The sequence below is a fragment of the Nicotiana tabacum genome, chromosome 17 (genome assembly GCF_000715075.1).
Source record: "Nicotiana tabacum cultivar K326 chromosome 17, ASM71507v2, whole genome shotgun sequence".
Taxonomy (NCBI): Eukaryota; Viridiplantae; Streptophyta; class Magnoliopsida; order Solanales; family Solanaceae; genus Nicotiana; species Nicotiana tabacum.
The window spans coordinates 104,855,346-104,871,422 of NC_134096.1; the positions used below are offsets into that span (position 1 = coordinate 104,855,346).

At 37.1% G+C, this 16,077-nt stretch overlaps 3 protein-coding genes across 3 annotated transcripts; all 3 read right to left on the bottom strand.

The window, feature by feature from the left end:
• Positions 1-122: 122 nt before the first annotated feature.
• LOC107820204 (uncharacterized) lies at positions 123-1,840 on the bottom strand. Its single transcript, XM_016646434.2, has 3 exons — positions 1,362-1,840; positions 788-811; positions 123-698 (listed from the first exon to the last, which is right to left on the bottom strand). Exons 1-3 carry the CDS (start codon positions 1,570-1,572, stop codon positions 391-393), a joined length of 543 nt encoding a protein of 180 aa, XP_016501920.1. The 5' UTR covers positions 1,573-1,840; the 3' UTR covers positions 123-390.
• A 2,108-nt stretch (positions 1,841-3,948) lies between these two features.
• On the bottom strand, positions 3,949-6,945 carry LOC107820193 (pentatricopeptide repeat-containing protein At4g04370-like). Its single transcript, XM_016646421.2, has one exon. The coding sequence runs from the start codon at positions 6,602-6,604 to the stop codon at positions 4,340-4,342; it is 2,265 nt and encodes a 754-aa protein (XP_016501907.2). The 5' UTR covers positions 6,605-6,945; the 3' UTR covers positions 3,949-4,339.
• Positions 6,946-7,220: 275 nt separating this feature from the next.
• Positions 7,221-13,878, bottom strand: LOC107820196 (uncharacterized). The gene is made up of 7 exons (XM_016646424.2): positions 13,498-13,878; positions 12,132-12,198; positions 11,590-11,636; positions 8,492-8,579; positions 8,243-8,376; positions 8,053-8,151; positions 7,221-7,532 (listed from the first exon to the last, which is right to left on the bottom strand). The coding sequence occupies exons 1-7, from the start codon at positions 13,819-13,821 to the stop codon at positions 7,452-7,454; spliced, it is 840 nt and encodes a 279-aa protein (XP_016501910.1). The 5' UTR covers positions 13,822-13,878; the 3' UTR covers positions 7,221-7,451.
• Positions 13,879-16,077: the final 2,199 nt, after the last annotated feature.

Here is a 16,077-nt window from a genome sequence, read left to right on the forward strand (position 1 = left end):
ATCGGATTAGTTTGTCCAAACTTCGACTATTTAATCGGTACCTACTGCTGTCTGCTCTCTACCAGTACAGGTAGATAACTAAATGAATGTTTTATCTTAATCGCAAAAGACTGCGACAGTTTCAACCCGATTTTGCTACAGAATGAATGAACGTACAGAGAAAGATATATTTCCTGAAGTGAATCCAAACCGATAAACCATGAACAGAAGGAGTTGTTTCAGTTTCTTGCTTCTCTATAATTATATAACATTGACTGGCTTTAAGAAAATGACTTCTATTGTTAGGGAAATTTCCTGATTAGCTAGGCACTAATACATTTGGATGAATATTATCAATAATAAACTGGTGAAATGCCAGTTTACTTGCTTTATATCTAGACACTATAAGAGTTAAACAAGGTCTTGTTTCCATCCTTGATGGCGTGCTCTGAGTTCCCACATAGCAGTGATTTGTCTCTGTGCTTCTAAAGCAATTTCAGCCTTTTCCCTAGCTTCTTCACAAGTTCCCATCCCTGAAGTGCATTTGTCTGCCTCCTTTTGATATTGAGACACCATCTTTTTTGCCTCCAGCAGTGCCATGTCTGCTCTTCTCTGATTTTCCGTTGTTTCATTCTCCATTTGCTTTAATTCCTCCGCCAACGACGCCGTGAAGTTTCTCTCTTCCTCCTCACTCACCCCCAGATCATGTTCCATGCAATCTGTGGGACAATGGAGAAAAAGAAAAGCTATCATTCAAGAAAAGGTGCTTACAATAATAACTAGCAAATTAAGGGTTGAGAAAACTGACCTGTAAAAGAAGTCACATTCACACCTGAGAAAGAGAAATAAAGAGGTGATCCATACCAAACATACTATTGAAAACATCTCAACATCAAGGGAGTAACTATGAACTGTTTATATTTACTTAATGACTCCATAGCTTATGAATATTAGGTCAATTCCAAGACAAATGTTTTCTTTCATATGTGAATCAAAATTTTTGAAGTCGGTGGATTTACAGTGCATGCGGTTTATCATAAATTAACGTACATACTACCACAATGAAATTATGACTTTACTAGCCTAATCATCCCACCATTTGTTCTCAAATATAACCAAAAAAAAAAAAAAAAGATCCAGTGTAATTTCACAGATGGGATTTTGAGAGTGTAGTGTGTACGCAACCTTATCTCTACCTTGAGAAGGTAAAAAAGCTGTTTCCGATAGACTTTCGGCTCAAGTCTTAGTTCTCAAATATCCGAAAATTTAAAATTTAGATTCAGTGAGTTCAAAGTGCATGCGGTTTATCATAAATAAGCATGTGATATATTAAAGGATATATGTTCACAACAAGAGAGGAAATTAATTAAAGAGGTACGTACCTTGTGGAAAAGAGAGAAGGGGCCGAGTAGCGCAATCACAAGGACAAGAGGGGCAAGAATAATGGGCAGAGGAAGAAATAGTTTGAGAGAGATGCCAATAGAGTGGTGGACCTGCTACATAACCAGTAATGCATAATCCCATAATTAACACTCCAAACATCACCATCTTCCCATTCCACCTGCTTCTTCCATGTTTATGTTGTGGATTCATTTCCCTCTCTCTCTTTATGTTTGGATCTTTTCTTCTCTTTCTTGAACTGTTATGTCTATGTTAAAGAGGTTTTTAAGGATCTATAATATAACTGTGACTGAGCTACTCTTGAACTTTTCTTTTTGATATCTAATCTTTAGGACTTGGTTTTTGCGAGACTTGGTGCATGGATTTTGGGAGATGTTAAAACTGGAAAACTCTATACGTGGTAAATTCTAAAATTAGGAAAATTAAAAGTATTATTTTTTTCTAGATTTTAGATGACATTACCATCGTATAATTAGGCGAAAAAAAACACTTACAATTATGTAAACAACACGTTCTACAAACCTTTTTATGTTAACCTGAATTTTCTTTTTTAAATAAAAATTGCCTGTGTCATGTTGTAGGAATATGAAACATCCCATAGTTTAATAGCTTCTGATTAGCAAAATTATGAATCTAATCGGATTACACATTTGCATCAAAGGTTAAGAAAAAGGGGGGAAATGAAAGTAAAAAGAAGAAAAACGTGAAAACAAAAAAGATTTTGTAATATATACACCCAAACGCCCACACTGAATATGGTCTCGTGTAAATGCAAAGGATTGTGTGTGTGTATATAACATGATTTTATGTTTGTCTGCAAATGAGATATTATATAGGTCCCATCTCTAATGGTGGTAGAAGCAACTAAGATTTATGTAGAAGATTACAACGCTTTAGCAAGAACTCCGCAATGTCAAAACAACAAATTCAGTTATAAGTTACTTGCACATCTCAACGTTGTATTTAAGTTGCCCAAGCTATTATTCACTGATATTGGTTAGTGCAAGTTCACTAAAATTGAAACTACGAGTTGCATCAGCTTTAAGCTTATTAGATCTTGAACATAACCTCAATGCCAAGAATCAAAAGGAGTAAAAGCAAAAAAGGAAACGTTATCAAATTCACTAATTCAGTTCATTAGACCCTGCAAATACGTTTTTGCATCCATTGCCGTACATATAGAAATATCATATAACAAACTAATATTACCCGGCATCTTGAAAACAGAATTATTACCAAAATTATTCATTCTTGTGGTATCTGCACGACTAAAAATAGATAATATTGATGTCATCGAATGAAATTTTCTATGGAAAATAATCAGGGATAGTACCTCAAATTTATGCAGACCCTTGCAATTTTTAATATAAAATGGCCTCCGAGCCACTTAAACTTGTATCCATTTGTCAACCCGGTACATAAACTTTGAGTTTTCTAGTTTTGAACACTCCAACTCAACTATTTGTACATTAATAAACATATTTGACCGTTGACTATGCTTATGTGGCAATATCGTGTGTGATATGGTAATGCACGATGTCCCCTTCTCTCTTCGCTGTTCTTCCCATCCCCCACCTCCCATTCCCACTTTCTGTTCTTCTTTTCTAGAATTCCCATCCCCCTTCTCCCCCAGTTTCTCTTTAATCTTCTTCTCCCTAATTAATTCCCTTCCAACTTTTGTGTTCTTTCCCCCTTCCTCTCCCCCCTCTTTTCTCCTCAATAAGTCAAGATTTAGATTATTCTTCACAAAATACGTTGAAAATAACTAATTAACTTACTTCTAAATCACCTTCTAATTTCAAGAAAGAATAAATGTGCCAAAAATCAGAGTATAGATATGAGCATTACAATTCTTTCCGGCCAAAAATATTTTCCGGTGAATTGACCCGGTCAAATTGACTCATTGTTTCTGATTTTACAGAGGACTAGAAAATACTTTGAAGATGAGAAAACTTGAAGCACAAGTGATTTTTCTTTTATCTTGACATTTGGGTTTCAAAATTTTATTAAGATTTTTTTCTTTCTTCTTCATGTTTTTCATTTCTGGATTTTAGTTTTGATGTTTAGAAAAGGGATTGTAGGTTTCTAATGGCAAAGATGGCGGCAGTGCTAGCGGCGGTATTGATGCTGGAATGCCGGATTGGAGTTCTGAAAACAAAGATGAGAAGCGGCATGTGGTATATGGTTGCAGTGGAGATGGTAGAACCCGTTGAGGATAGGGTATTTTGAAGAGCATTTGGTAAATTGGTTTATTAAAAAAAGGTAGGACCCACCAATTACACATGTCAAACTATAAAAGACTGATTAATTATGTCGTCGCGACTGAGAAACACGCTTAATTGGAGGTGTCTATTGACGTGCAAATAGTTGAGTTGGGGTGTTTAAACGGGAAAGCCCAAAGTTTCTGTACCGGGTTGACAAATGAGTACAAGTTTAAGTGGCCGAGAGGCTACTTTGCCAATTCTTAATATAAAATAAATTCAAGGTGATATGACAGTTGATGCTTTGAAGTTTCCTAAGGGGTCCTTTGTACAGAGTGAATAAGAACTTCCTGTTGTAAAGAAAAGATTTTGTGCTAATTCAACTCGCTCAAGAGGTAATGATTGACCAAGATCAAATAAAAATATGACAGTGAATTCCTTCATAGAATGTGCTATATTCTAACACCTATCCACTGTCACATGTTCGATTCAGTTCTCAACTTCATGGACATATATTGCGCTCTATAGTTGACTGAACAACTGAATGATGGATTTGCAATTGGCAGTTATAAACACTTTCTGGAATTCTGGCTCGCACAGATTAAACTGATATTCCTTGCTCAATTCCTAATAGCACAATAGTATCCTGAGCAACTTGACATTTACTCTCAGAAATCTCCTCCTGGGTTTCACCAAGCCTTTGACATCAGTGATCCCAATGGGAAAAATAGCACGGAGAAGATGTCGTACATAAGCGCCTATGGGATATTCTCTATGTTTGACTTGATTACCCTTTCACTAATCTCCTCACTCAGATTCTTGAGAACCGACATTATCTCCTCCTGCTGAGGATGAGAGGTTTGGCCCATGAAAAAGGTTGTTATTACTCCATGTAAGTTAATAAAACTCCAACCAGGAAGTTTTTTGAGCCCAAGATCCCTCATTTGGACCCATGCCTTACCAACGCCCTCCCACTGGGCCATTGAAGCGTAACTATGAGCCAATTGCACATACCTTCCAGCATCCCCATGATCTAACATTGAGATTTCTTTGCAAACAATATCCCTAAGTTTTACAAGGGCTTTCGTTTTGCAAGCATCAAGAATGATACCAAGTGCGTCAGCCATTGGTTCCGGAAATTTTGTCTTATAGAAGTTGTATGCATCTTTTACCCTACCAGCTCGACAAAGTAGATCAACTATGCAAGCACAGTGTTCGAGTTCAGGTGCAATCTTAAAATCCCTTTCCATGGAATCAAACAAGCTCATACCCTGGTCGACAAGTCCATTATGACTACAGGCAGAGAAAACAGATAAGAAAATAACACTATTTGGTGTAAGACCACTTTGCACAAGCTCCGAATACAACTCCAGGGCAGTTTCCGCTTTGCCATGACTGCCATATCCCGCAATAATTGTGCTCCATGAAATGAGATCATGTTCTACGATCCTGTCAAAACACTTCCTCGCACTGTCCAGGTCACCACATTTGCAGTACATATCAACCAAAGCCGTGCCTATCTTGACGCAAGGTTCAAAATAGCCCCTTACAACAAGATTATGAATCCACTTTCCTTGCTGATATGCTCCTACCGAGGCACAAATTTGAAGAAGAGAAACCACTGTAATTGAGTCAGGTCTTTGGTGGGCTATCCTCATTTCATTAAACAGATGCAAGGCCATTGCTAATTGCCCATTCTGAACATTCCCTGCAACAATTGCATTCCAGGAAACCACATCTCTGCTTTTTATCATATCGAAAACAGCAAGCGCTCGTTTCAAATAGCCACACTTTGAATACATGGTGACAAGTGAATTTTGGGCAGGAGTCTCTATGGAAATTCTTTGCCTCAACATGTAGCCATGTATAGAAGTTCCTACTTTCAATGAACCTAATTGAGCACAAGCTGCAAGGGCACTTGCTATAGTAGTTGTAGACGGTTCAATTCTACTACACAACATGCTTTGAAACACTTGAAGTGCTTTATCTGCACGTTCATTCTGAACAAGTCCTGAGATAATAGTCGTCCACAAAACTACATCTTTATCATTTGCTCGATCAAAAATCTTAAACGTATAATCCATGTTCCTACATTTTAAATACATAAACATAAGTGATGTCTCAAGATGCACATCTAATTCAAATCCAGCAGCAACTATCTGTCCATGCACCACTTTTCCCAATTCGGCACAACCCTCTTTTGCAATTGCAGAAACCAAGGACCCATATGTTTGATAATCAGGCCATGTATTTTCCAACCTCATTCTATACATTAGGCTCAATAATTCTTCTGTGTCCCCCACTAAAGAATACCCTGAAGCCAAAGAATTCCAGGAAACAATATCTTTTTCATCCATCCACTCAAATAACTTCCTAGCATACTCAATTCTTCCACATTTGCCATACACATTCAACATACAATTCAACAAAACAGTGTTACCCATGAATCCATATTTTATTACAGAAGCATGCAAACACTCCACATGAATGCTCTCTGATACCCTAGAAAGCATTGTCAACATGGTAACAGAAGTAGGCTTTATTCTATCATGTAACATAGAATTGTACATAACAAAAGCATGCTCAAAATCACCACTCCGTACATAACACCCTATAACAGCCGTCCAGGGGACAATGTTCCTGTCAGGCATTATATCAAACGCTTTGTGTGCACTCTCTGTAAGCCCAAAAGACGAATAAAAACTGATCAAAGAAGACCCAATATAAGGATCAGACGAGAACCCATTAACGACTACGTGTTGGTGTAGCAAAAGGCCGTGAGGGAGGAGGTTGAGGGAAATGCAGGCTTTGAAGAGAGTGGGAAAAGTGAAAGGGTCTGGAGGAACAGAGGATTTGAGCATGGAGTTGTATGTGAGTAAAGCATGATGGTGGGCACCTTCCGAGTAAAGGCGGTGGAGGGTGGCGTTGAAGGACTTGGTGGTGGCGGTGGCAGCGGCGGAGGAGCGCCGAAATGGCGCCTGTGTTAAAGCGCGGAAGAGGATGTTGAGTTTGAGCTTGTGCATTATTCATGGTCACTTTCTTCCTGGATGACTACGCTCAATGTCACGGACAGCTCTGCGCAGCTAAAATCCTCTTCATTCACCTTCCAACAAATGTTTCTACTTCCCAACTCTTTTTGAAGGTTTTTCAATTCTCGTTCCACTTCTTTCTGGGCCTTCGTCATTCAATTTGCTTTTATAACTGTCCGATGACTTCCACTTGGATAAAACATTTCTGCTCCTTTCATTTCATCTTTAAAATTACGATAAAAATCATTGTCACCAAAAATTGATGTGCATATAAAAATCGTCCTACTGAAATTGGAATTAGTATTCTCGTATATAGAACTGATATTCCTACAACTGATAATGCAAGAAATTGTATAACGGCTGTACTACCACTCATTAATATTGCGAGAAAGCATCTTTACCTTACATCAACGTTTAATATTATGTTAGTAGATAATGTCCGGTAACATGTAAATTGATTTCGTAAGACCGAACGATATATAGTCTAACGTTTGTCCGCACAAGTTATGACTGTTAGCTGCCATAAGTAGTTTAGCTGTTTTTCCCATAACAAGATCCAAGGGCAAGGCCATGAGACTGCATTCTACAAAGATACCATCAATCAGTACTGTTTGACGAGAATATATCAAATTCCATGACATTATTAAGAACATCTAGATCACAGCACAAGACAATGCCAGCAGTAATAATAAATGGAATACGAAGATGCTATAGGCCACATAGCAAATGAGGTTCATCGTTGCTCAGAGCACGCCAAAACGCTCCAGATTTCGCCATAAAGCAGCAATAATTTAAGGTACAAGTTTGCCTCAGTTTCTTTAACTAAAATGGGTTCATCGACCTAGTTTGTTTGCTTCTTTGGATACTCTCTTGCTCCAAATATTGTAGATCCAACTCGAACATTTGTACTGCCCATCTCGACCTGTAGCAATAAACTAAGCAATATCAGTATGTTGTGCTCAAACATATCTTAACATGAGGTCAGAATGGAGCATATGTATAATTCAGTACCACTGCTGGCTAATTAATAAATGAAATTCTACTTTAACAAGCATACAGAGGAAACCAATAAAGAACAGAGAAATATCAAGAGAAAAATTCAGACTAAAACTTGAGCTGCAGCAAACGGTTAAGGGGTGAAACTACTATGCTAGTCTGCAAAAGTGCCTTAATCGCATGGGTGTGCGCGGGAGCTGGGCGAGTTGATGGTCCAGATATTAGGAATTACAAATCAGACTCAAAAGCCTTCTAATAACAGAGACCATTAACGAAAACTGAGTCAGATGTCTAATTAATCATACTTGGTTTATAAAGAGAATATTGTATACATGGTCCAATCAGACTACCACATTGATCCCTAGAAGGAGAAGAATCGCGGAATTCAAGTTCTTTCTAAGCCTACTAATGGTTTGATAGGCTTAGTGACAAGTCAGGTCACTCACAGCGAGTTCAAAGTCGCCCGACATGCCCATTGACAGCTCACATTGATCTTCAGATATTTCAACAGCCTTGCAAACCTCACTTCTACATCTTGCTAAAGTCTGAAACCAAAGCATGATGAATATCAGGATATTTGAGTTGAGATGGAATAATAGCAACCAGGACAAGAAGAAACAACTATAAAACCACAACCTTAAAGTTATCAGGAGTTGACGTATAATCTGGCATCCCAATAGTCATCAAGCCACAAAATTCAAGATTAGGGCAGTTTGAAGTAACATGTTTTACGAGTTCCAAACACCCCTCTGGTTCAACACCAGATTTAGCTGCAACAGAACCCAATCACAGTTACTTTTTCCTTCTTGAATATGAGCAGAACCTTCACAAAATTGGAGGAACTAAATGACTTTAATAAATCAGAGACATACTCCAGTTACCCACTTTCTTCCCCGCTTGTATTAACTTGGATAAAAACTTTCAATGGCTTTCTTCCAATGTTCCCAGCCACACGGTTGAGCTGATTTGCAATCTATTGAATGCAGAAAACAAAATATAAACTATGTCAGCCAAAGGAAGTCTGTCCTAGCTCACAATATTGAATGTCTGTCAATGTGTTCATACGCACAGTTATATTGCTACTGGTCCAAAGCTGATCCAACTAATTTGGGTTTGAGGCATAATTGTTATCGTTGTCATTGTGTTATAAAAGAATATAAGTTTATACTAGTCAGAATTGCTGGAAGGAGAAAAGTTTTTCATTTTATGAGGTGAAAGTTCTACGGAAGGACCAAAAGGGAAAGAAGGTTAATTTTTATGGGCACAAGAAGGGTACTCTATAAAAGTTGTTCTATCTTTTTCTTTTTGAATAAGGTAAAGTTAAAAAAAAATAGTTCTATCATGCCCTTGATCTAACATTATACAACAACAACAACAACGACGACCCAGTAAAATCCCACAAAGTGGGGTCTGGGGAGGGTAATGTGTACGCAAACCTTACCCCTACCCCAATGGGGCAGAGAGGTTGTTTCCGATAGACCCTCGACTCAGGAAGACGGGAATAAAACAAGAGACAATCCATCAGTAACGTCAGCAGAAACCGTAGAAATAGTAGCAGAGCATAAAAACCAAAGAATAGATGCATGCAATAACAGTAACCAGTAATTAAGGCCTGGGGCTAAGAAAAACAGAAAGGATAGTGTGCGCTCAATAATAACCACAAGCCGTCTAAGATCAACCCTATCCAACCCCGCCTCACCCCCGGTATTAAGTAGGAAAAACTCGACTACCCCCTAGCCTACAACCCTAATGCTTGACCTCCAAACCTTCCTATCAAGGGCCATGTCCTCGGAAATCCGCAGTCGTGCCATGTCCTGCCTGATAACCTCTTTCCAATATTTCCTAAGCCACCCTCTACCTCTTCTCGTACCCACCATAGCCAACCGCTCACACCTCCTCACCGGAGCATCAAGGCTTCTCCTCCGCACGTGCCCGAACCATTTGAGTCTCGCTTCCCACATCTTGTCATCCACAGGGACCACGCTCACCTTCTCCCAGATAACTTCATTCCTAATCTTATCCATCCTAGTGTGCCCGCACATCCACCTCAATATCCTGATCTCTGCGACCTTCATCTTTTGATTATGAGAGTTCTTAACCGGCCAACACTCTGCCCTATACAACATGGCCGGTCTAATCACGGCTCTACAAAACTTACCTTTGAGTATCGGTGGCACTTTCTTGTCACACAAGACTCCAGATGCTAGCCTCCATTTCATCCAGCCCGCCCCTATACGGTTAGTAACGTCCTCGTTGATCTCTCTGTCCCCCCGAATAACTGATCTAACATTATCTGATTTTTTTTACATAGAGCCACTTTTGTAACTAGCACAAGTCTCGAGTATAGCTTTTTAGCATCTAATTGGCTAAGATACACACAGGTTTAGAGGCAGGATACTGCATTCTCAAGTCATCAATCGGCATTACATCCTTCAGAACTACTAACTAATTCATGAATTGGAAGACTTTCACATCTTACAAAATCAAAATTTTCATATAATAAGTTCTAATATCCTAATTCATGCACATCGAAGGTGTCCATCAGTGGCATGTTTAAGAAAGCAATAAAGAAGAGAAGAATCAAAGGATTAAAAATTCTCCAATATTAATTGGGACAGTCCAGAAGAAAGTATGCCTTCAGAGCTTTACAACCATTACAATCTCATATTCAATAGGCATTGAGGTTAAAAGGTATTCTTCGTAAAGTTGGTGATATCACATCAAGGTAATTTGGTGAACCCTGGACCCAGAACTCCCCCCACCTTTGGCAACAAGTTTTGTTCACATGCAGATTACACATATTTGTAGGGAATCTCCTCATCCATCAAGGAGTGCACAGATAAAATGTTTATCAAGATGAAAAATGTAGCAAATAAAACGAAGAAAGAAGGAACCTAGTCCTTCACCAATACGGAAAGAAAGAATAGACAGGAACATAGGCTGGGCTTCTTACCATTGCTTGGATGTCTTCCATTTACACAGACTCAAAGCGCCTTATAAAAAAAAGAGAAATTACGCAGACTCAAAGAGGCATAATAAAGAAACAGGTTAAAGAAACCAATTGTTATCAATTTATTCCTCAAAGCAGTTCCGAGAAACTTTGATATGAAGCAGACAAGATACTTCCACCTAATCCACTTCCTATCAGAAGGATATTCCTATATTCAGTGTTTTCAAAAGCGAAATGTGCAAAAAAAAAAAAAAAAAAAAAAAAAAGGAGAAGGTCCCGTAGGGCTTGCAGCGGAAAGCGAGAAATCAGTGTGCAATTTACAGGACATTAAAAATATTAAATATATAAGGAGTTCATACAGTAAAATTAACTCCAATTAAAATAGCTAATTTTAACATCTAATATACAATAAGGTAGATATTATTTTTTTGATAAAAGGTAAATAATTTTATTAACAATTGGGGACTAACCCCGTATACAAGCCGTATACCCAAAAAAAAATAAAAAAAATAAAAAGAGAATAAACCAACTCCACAAAGTTGAGATTCATAGAAGCAATCAATTCTCCTTAAATTCACTTTCCATACCACTCTTTGAAGCGAACACTTCTCTAAAGCGCACAGCTTCAGTGTGAATTGATAACACCTCACTTTCGCATTGCTTCATCGCTTTAAGAAACAAAGGGATGGCTTTTAATAACACTGGTTAAATATTTTTTCCCCTCTGCTAGCTTATACTAGATGTGAATAACTTTAGGTAGCTTTTCAGGCATGGACAGAGAACTTTGGAATCCATACATATTTAATAACTCCACAAGTTCCCGAAATTTAAATTCACTTAAAATCCCAATTTTCTTCTTCTTACTAAAACTGGTTTTATTTCATTCTTTCTACAACTGGTATAATACGAGTAAGATAGCTCTAGCTCTTATGTTCAATCAAACTGCATAACATAATATTTCGAGCTGGGAGTATTAGTTAACCTGTAGACTATTTAGATGAGATAAACTACTAGTGGAGTCGGTGTTAATTACCTTTTCATCATCTACAGTTTCCACCATAGCAAGATTTGGCACTCCAGCTGAAAAAACAAAGATGAGGAGATTTGATTATAAGCTTTATATCAGTTGCACAATTGATTCAAACTCTTCATTACCGTTATTATGTCATGCATGCTAACTCAGAAAGGAGATAGAAACTTATTGTCCACTTGTCTGACTGATGTAAGTGAAGGCCAAATGTTCACTTGTCTAACTGATGCAAGTGCCAGCACGACCTCTAATGTTTTTTGAAATATTTGCAGTACTTAATGTAACCAAAATTTGATGAAGCAAGCATGTTACTATTCACCAAGATAAAGTTTACAACTCTTGCAGCAACCCTGCTCTCCACCAGCATGCCAAAAGAAAAGATCTCCTCCCCTTATTTCTCTTACAGAATTTGTCCAGTAATCACATTTTTTTATGATTTCCTGCTTCATCCTCAACATATTTTCATAGAAATGTACATTTCACCTTACTGGTCCGAAGGGAAAAGGATAGGAGAAGGAATAGTGAAGGAAGAAAGGAGAACATACTTAATAGTGGCTTGACTTTATTGCTCTGCAAATTCCCTATGAAATGCCACTCTATATCATCTGGAAGCTGCAATTTACCAAACGAAAGCAGTATAACCACCTCATCTGAAACACAATACTTCACATTGTTCCCCACAGAAAATTACAATGGTCCACATCACAAATACATACAACTTGATGAATAAAAGATGTTCATATTATATACTTAATACACTATTTTAAATAAAGAATTTATATAATATATATTAATTCCCTGTATAATTCTAACAATGTTTTGCAGGAAAAAAAGACCATGAATAAAGCAAATAAAGGGGAAAAACAAGTTGGTTGTGATGCGTCATTCTCTTCTTCACGACGAATCGTGACCACTTCACGACACATCACTGTTGCGACGTGTCATGCTCCTCTTCACGACGGCAAAAGCCCCCAAAATTTTGTGACATCATGACCCCAAAGTCCTGTGATGCATCATCTTTACGACGCGTCATGATAGTTAATGTGGGCATGCACTTCTATAAATAAAGGCCACTCTTTGTGTTGAAGACCATCCTGGTAAAGAATAAATAGCCACTTTTCTCTCTAGCTTTGGTCTCTTCATCTTTCTATCTTTATTTCTTTTTTTCTATTAAATTTCGGATTTTCTTGAAGTATTGGCAATATAGGCAATATTCTAAAAGTTATTTCTTCGTTTCATTCAAGTACCCCTTTGATGGAGTAATATCTTTGTGTTGGGAATCTTGGGATAGTTGGCAGAGTTCTCACCTAGCGAGCTTTTGAAAGAGTTTTATGACACCTTAGGCGAACCCACACTGGAGCAGCAGGTCCATGTGACTTACTCAAGGGACAAATCAGTAAGGTCCATTGGACAAGCGGAGAATATGCATGAGCAAGATCAAGCAATTACAAAAATATCAAAGCAAACATCTCTTGGCGACATTCAGAAAGAAAATCAAAGCTACTGGTCAAAAGCTTCATGATCCAACATACAGAGTATCCCAAACAACAAATAGACAAAGATTCAAATTTTAATTTTAACCCCAACTAAAAAGACCTAAAACCATATGAAGGGCAGTTGTTCCAAAAAATCTAAAATCTCAATTTATCCATGCTTAGCTAAAAAAGCACAATGGAAGCAAAATATTCCCACACGAGATACCAGTTACTTGAGATAAAACTAGTTAACAGTGTAGGATTAGATTTAGAGAACCTCTAATTTTCGTAAATTATTAGTATTGGACTGAAATAAACCCCAATAGGGCGATTCCTGTAGTCAAACTAGAACAATTAAATCAGGGAAACCAATCAATCATATAAACACAGGCTTAAACTATGTAGAGGCAATCGCACACGAGCATAGAACCTTTACCTGAGGAGCCTTATCAACGAGCTCTTGGACATAATTTTCACCGAAGGAACGGTGACCGGCGTCGTAAACTTGTTTGACAAGAGACACCGGCTTCGTCTTGCTTACAGCCACCAGCCGTACTTGGTCCGATCTGCGGCCAGAGCGTTCGGCGGCGTGTTGAATCCGATGAAGTACCGATCGTAGTGCCGTCGCAGCGACGCCGTCGGTGGCGGAAGCAGCAGCCATTCCTGAATCTGACGGGTCCGTCGCCTGCACTGCACTTGATAAATCTTCTTCCTCGTTTTTCCTCTTCTCCTCTTCCACAGATTTTTCTAGATTGTTCATCTTGGTTCGAAATTTATTAGTGGCTTTTACTAACTCCGTTCAAACAGAAGTATGTATTTTACAATTACAAAAAGTCTTTTTTTCAAATGATTTGAGTAATGAGTATTTAAGGATAAGAGTAAAATAAGAAAAAAATATTTATCTTTTTATTAAAAAATTAAAAATATAATTTTAATATAATAGATAAGTAAAGGTGAACCAAGGATTAATATGCAATTCTCCGAAATACACTCTTAGGATCGGAAATTCGGGTAGTGCAGAATTTTACCAAACAACGGTATAATGACAATAACAAACAATGCAAGTTGATAATAACGACAATTAAAGTAGATAAAGAAGACACAAATTTAACGTGGTTCGGTCAGTGTGACCTACGTCCACAAGCGTAGATAAACAATTTTATTATACCAACAAGAGTACAAAAGAGAATACAAAATTAGAGTAAACACTCTAATTAATCCCAAATACCCTAAGAGAATAACCTCACAAATCACTTCAAAGAAAGGGTTCACACAAGTGTTTTCCAACACTAACTCTCATACAAAACACTCTTAATAAAGGAGGAAAGGAAGAAACAAGAAATGAAGACTCAAGTCTTGTTGGTGTGTGTAAAATGAACTAATGACCTCCCCTTTTATAGGCAAAAAAGTCTTGGCCTCTTAGGTGTAAAAGAAAAGATACAACTTGTGCAAATGGTGTCAAACCATATAATACAATATTTTTGGGTCCCAAAGAATACTGCCAATAAAGTCTACACTTTGCAAAGATGCTTATGCTTATGTGAGATGGACTCCATTAGCCAAAATATTGACCATAATTACATATACATTTCAAGTTTTCAACCATATGCAGTCAAACCTCTACATAACAACATCCCTATATAACAACACTTCACTATAAAAGTCAAGCTTTTTCGAAACCAATTTTTATATTATGTTATAATATATGTTCTCTATAACAGTACTTCGCTATAACATCCAAAAATATTCGGAACAAACGAGGCTGTTAAAGAGAGGTTTGACCGTAAACGTCTTTTACATATTTTTTGTGAAAAAGGGTCAAATATGTACTTGCACCATTTAAAATTGTTCAATTTTACTAATAGAATATTTTTAGGTCCGTTAAATCTTGATGTTAATCGTGTCCAATATGTTTCAATTTTTTTAAAAAAATTAAATTTATTCCTCCAAAATTTTATTATAATTTAAAATTACTTAATTAAATTGGAGCCCAGTTCTAAGGGGAAAATAAAACTTTTTTCTAGTATACCAAAAGATTAATGTAACAAAAAATCTCAACTCAAATAGTATATGGTCAATTTTAACACCTTCATCCATTCGATTTGGTACTTCTAAGCTTTAAAATGAAAAGGAAAAAAAAAAGGAGAATTTTTTGTTTTCTTCTTCCGAGTGTCAATGTTGATCCTTTATCTCGGGGAAAGGAAAATTTTTATTTATTTTTTACCTTGCATCAAATATGAATATTTTCGGAAAGAGTTTAGACGTTTAAATTTACTTTAGAGAACTGTGAATAATAACAACCAAAGTTACAAGGGGTGTAAATAGTTATGTTAGTGTGTCACAATCACATCAGTTGAAAAATAAAGATAAAGTTGGTATCATCCAAATATAGCCGAGCAAATTGACAAGCATTTTAGCACAAGGGCCTTAAGGCAAAGATGAACGTGTTACTCTAAAAGTCTGCATATTATAAGTGCACATGTAACTGATAAATTGGAAAAGAAAAACTCTCATTTTTGTCAGACGAAATAAGGTGCAAATTCTGGAAAAGAGAATTTGACTACTTGTTTCATATTCATCTAATATCCCTATAATTCTAGATATCACGCCATTGTCTTGTCAAATTCCTATTAGTGGTTTTAATTAGGCGTCTTGTAAAATACTTTTAATCACGACCACAATAGAAATTATACAAGAAAAGGCAATAACCAGAAGAAAAAAAAAGGGGAAAAAGAAGAAGAAAGAAACCAACTCTTTCTCCTTAAGTTTTTTCATTTCATATGGATTGAATGTCTTGATAATGTTGTTTATTATACGTTTATACCGTAGTGTATACAGTCGAAACTGATTTCGACTTTCGTACGTCTGATCGAGATGGGAACATGATGGACCGAAGAAAGTATTTATAATATCAAGATGAGATCCGAAGAAGGCACAAACGAGCTTCAAATTTCAGGTACAGGTCAAATACCGAGCTCGAAGTCATTATCGAGCTCGGGTCCGAATCGAACTATGA

What these genes read in the sequence shown, in the direction of transcription:
- LOC107820204 (XM_016646434.2), bottom strand. Translation starts at nt 1,572, where the DNA reads ATGAATCCACAACATAAACATGGAAGAAGCAGGTGGAATGGGAAGATG. An exon ending in CCTTCTCTCTTTTCCACAAG is followed by an intron (nt 812 to 1,361) that starts GTACGTACCTCT and finishes TCTCTTTCTCAG; the next exon opens with GTGTGAATGTGACTTCTTTT. An exon ending in GAATGTGACTTCTTTTACAG is followed by an intron (nt 699 to 787) that starts GTCAGTTTTCTC and finishes ATTGTCCCACAG; the next exon opens with ATTGCATGGAACATGATCTG.
- LOC107820193 (XM_016646421.2), bottom strand. Translation starts at nt 6,604, where the DNA reads ATGCACAAGCTCAAACTCAACATCCTCTTCCGCGCTTTAACACAGGCG.
- LOC107820196 (XM_016646424.2), bottom strand. Translation starts at nt 13,821, where the DNA reads ATGAACAATCTAGAAAAATCTGTGGAAGAGGAGAAGAGGAAAAACGAG. An exon ending in TCGTTGATAAGGCTCCTCAG is followed by an intron (nt 12,199 to 13,497) that starts GTAAAGGTTCTA and finishes GGTAAATTGCAG; the next exon opens with CTTCCAGATGATATAGAGTG. An exon ending in CGGGCGACTTTGAACTCGCT is followed by an intron (nt 7,533 to 8,052) that starts GTGAGTGACCTG and finishes TTATTGCTACAG; the next exon opens with GTCGAGATGGGCAGTACAAA.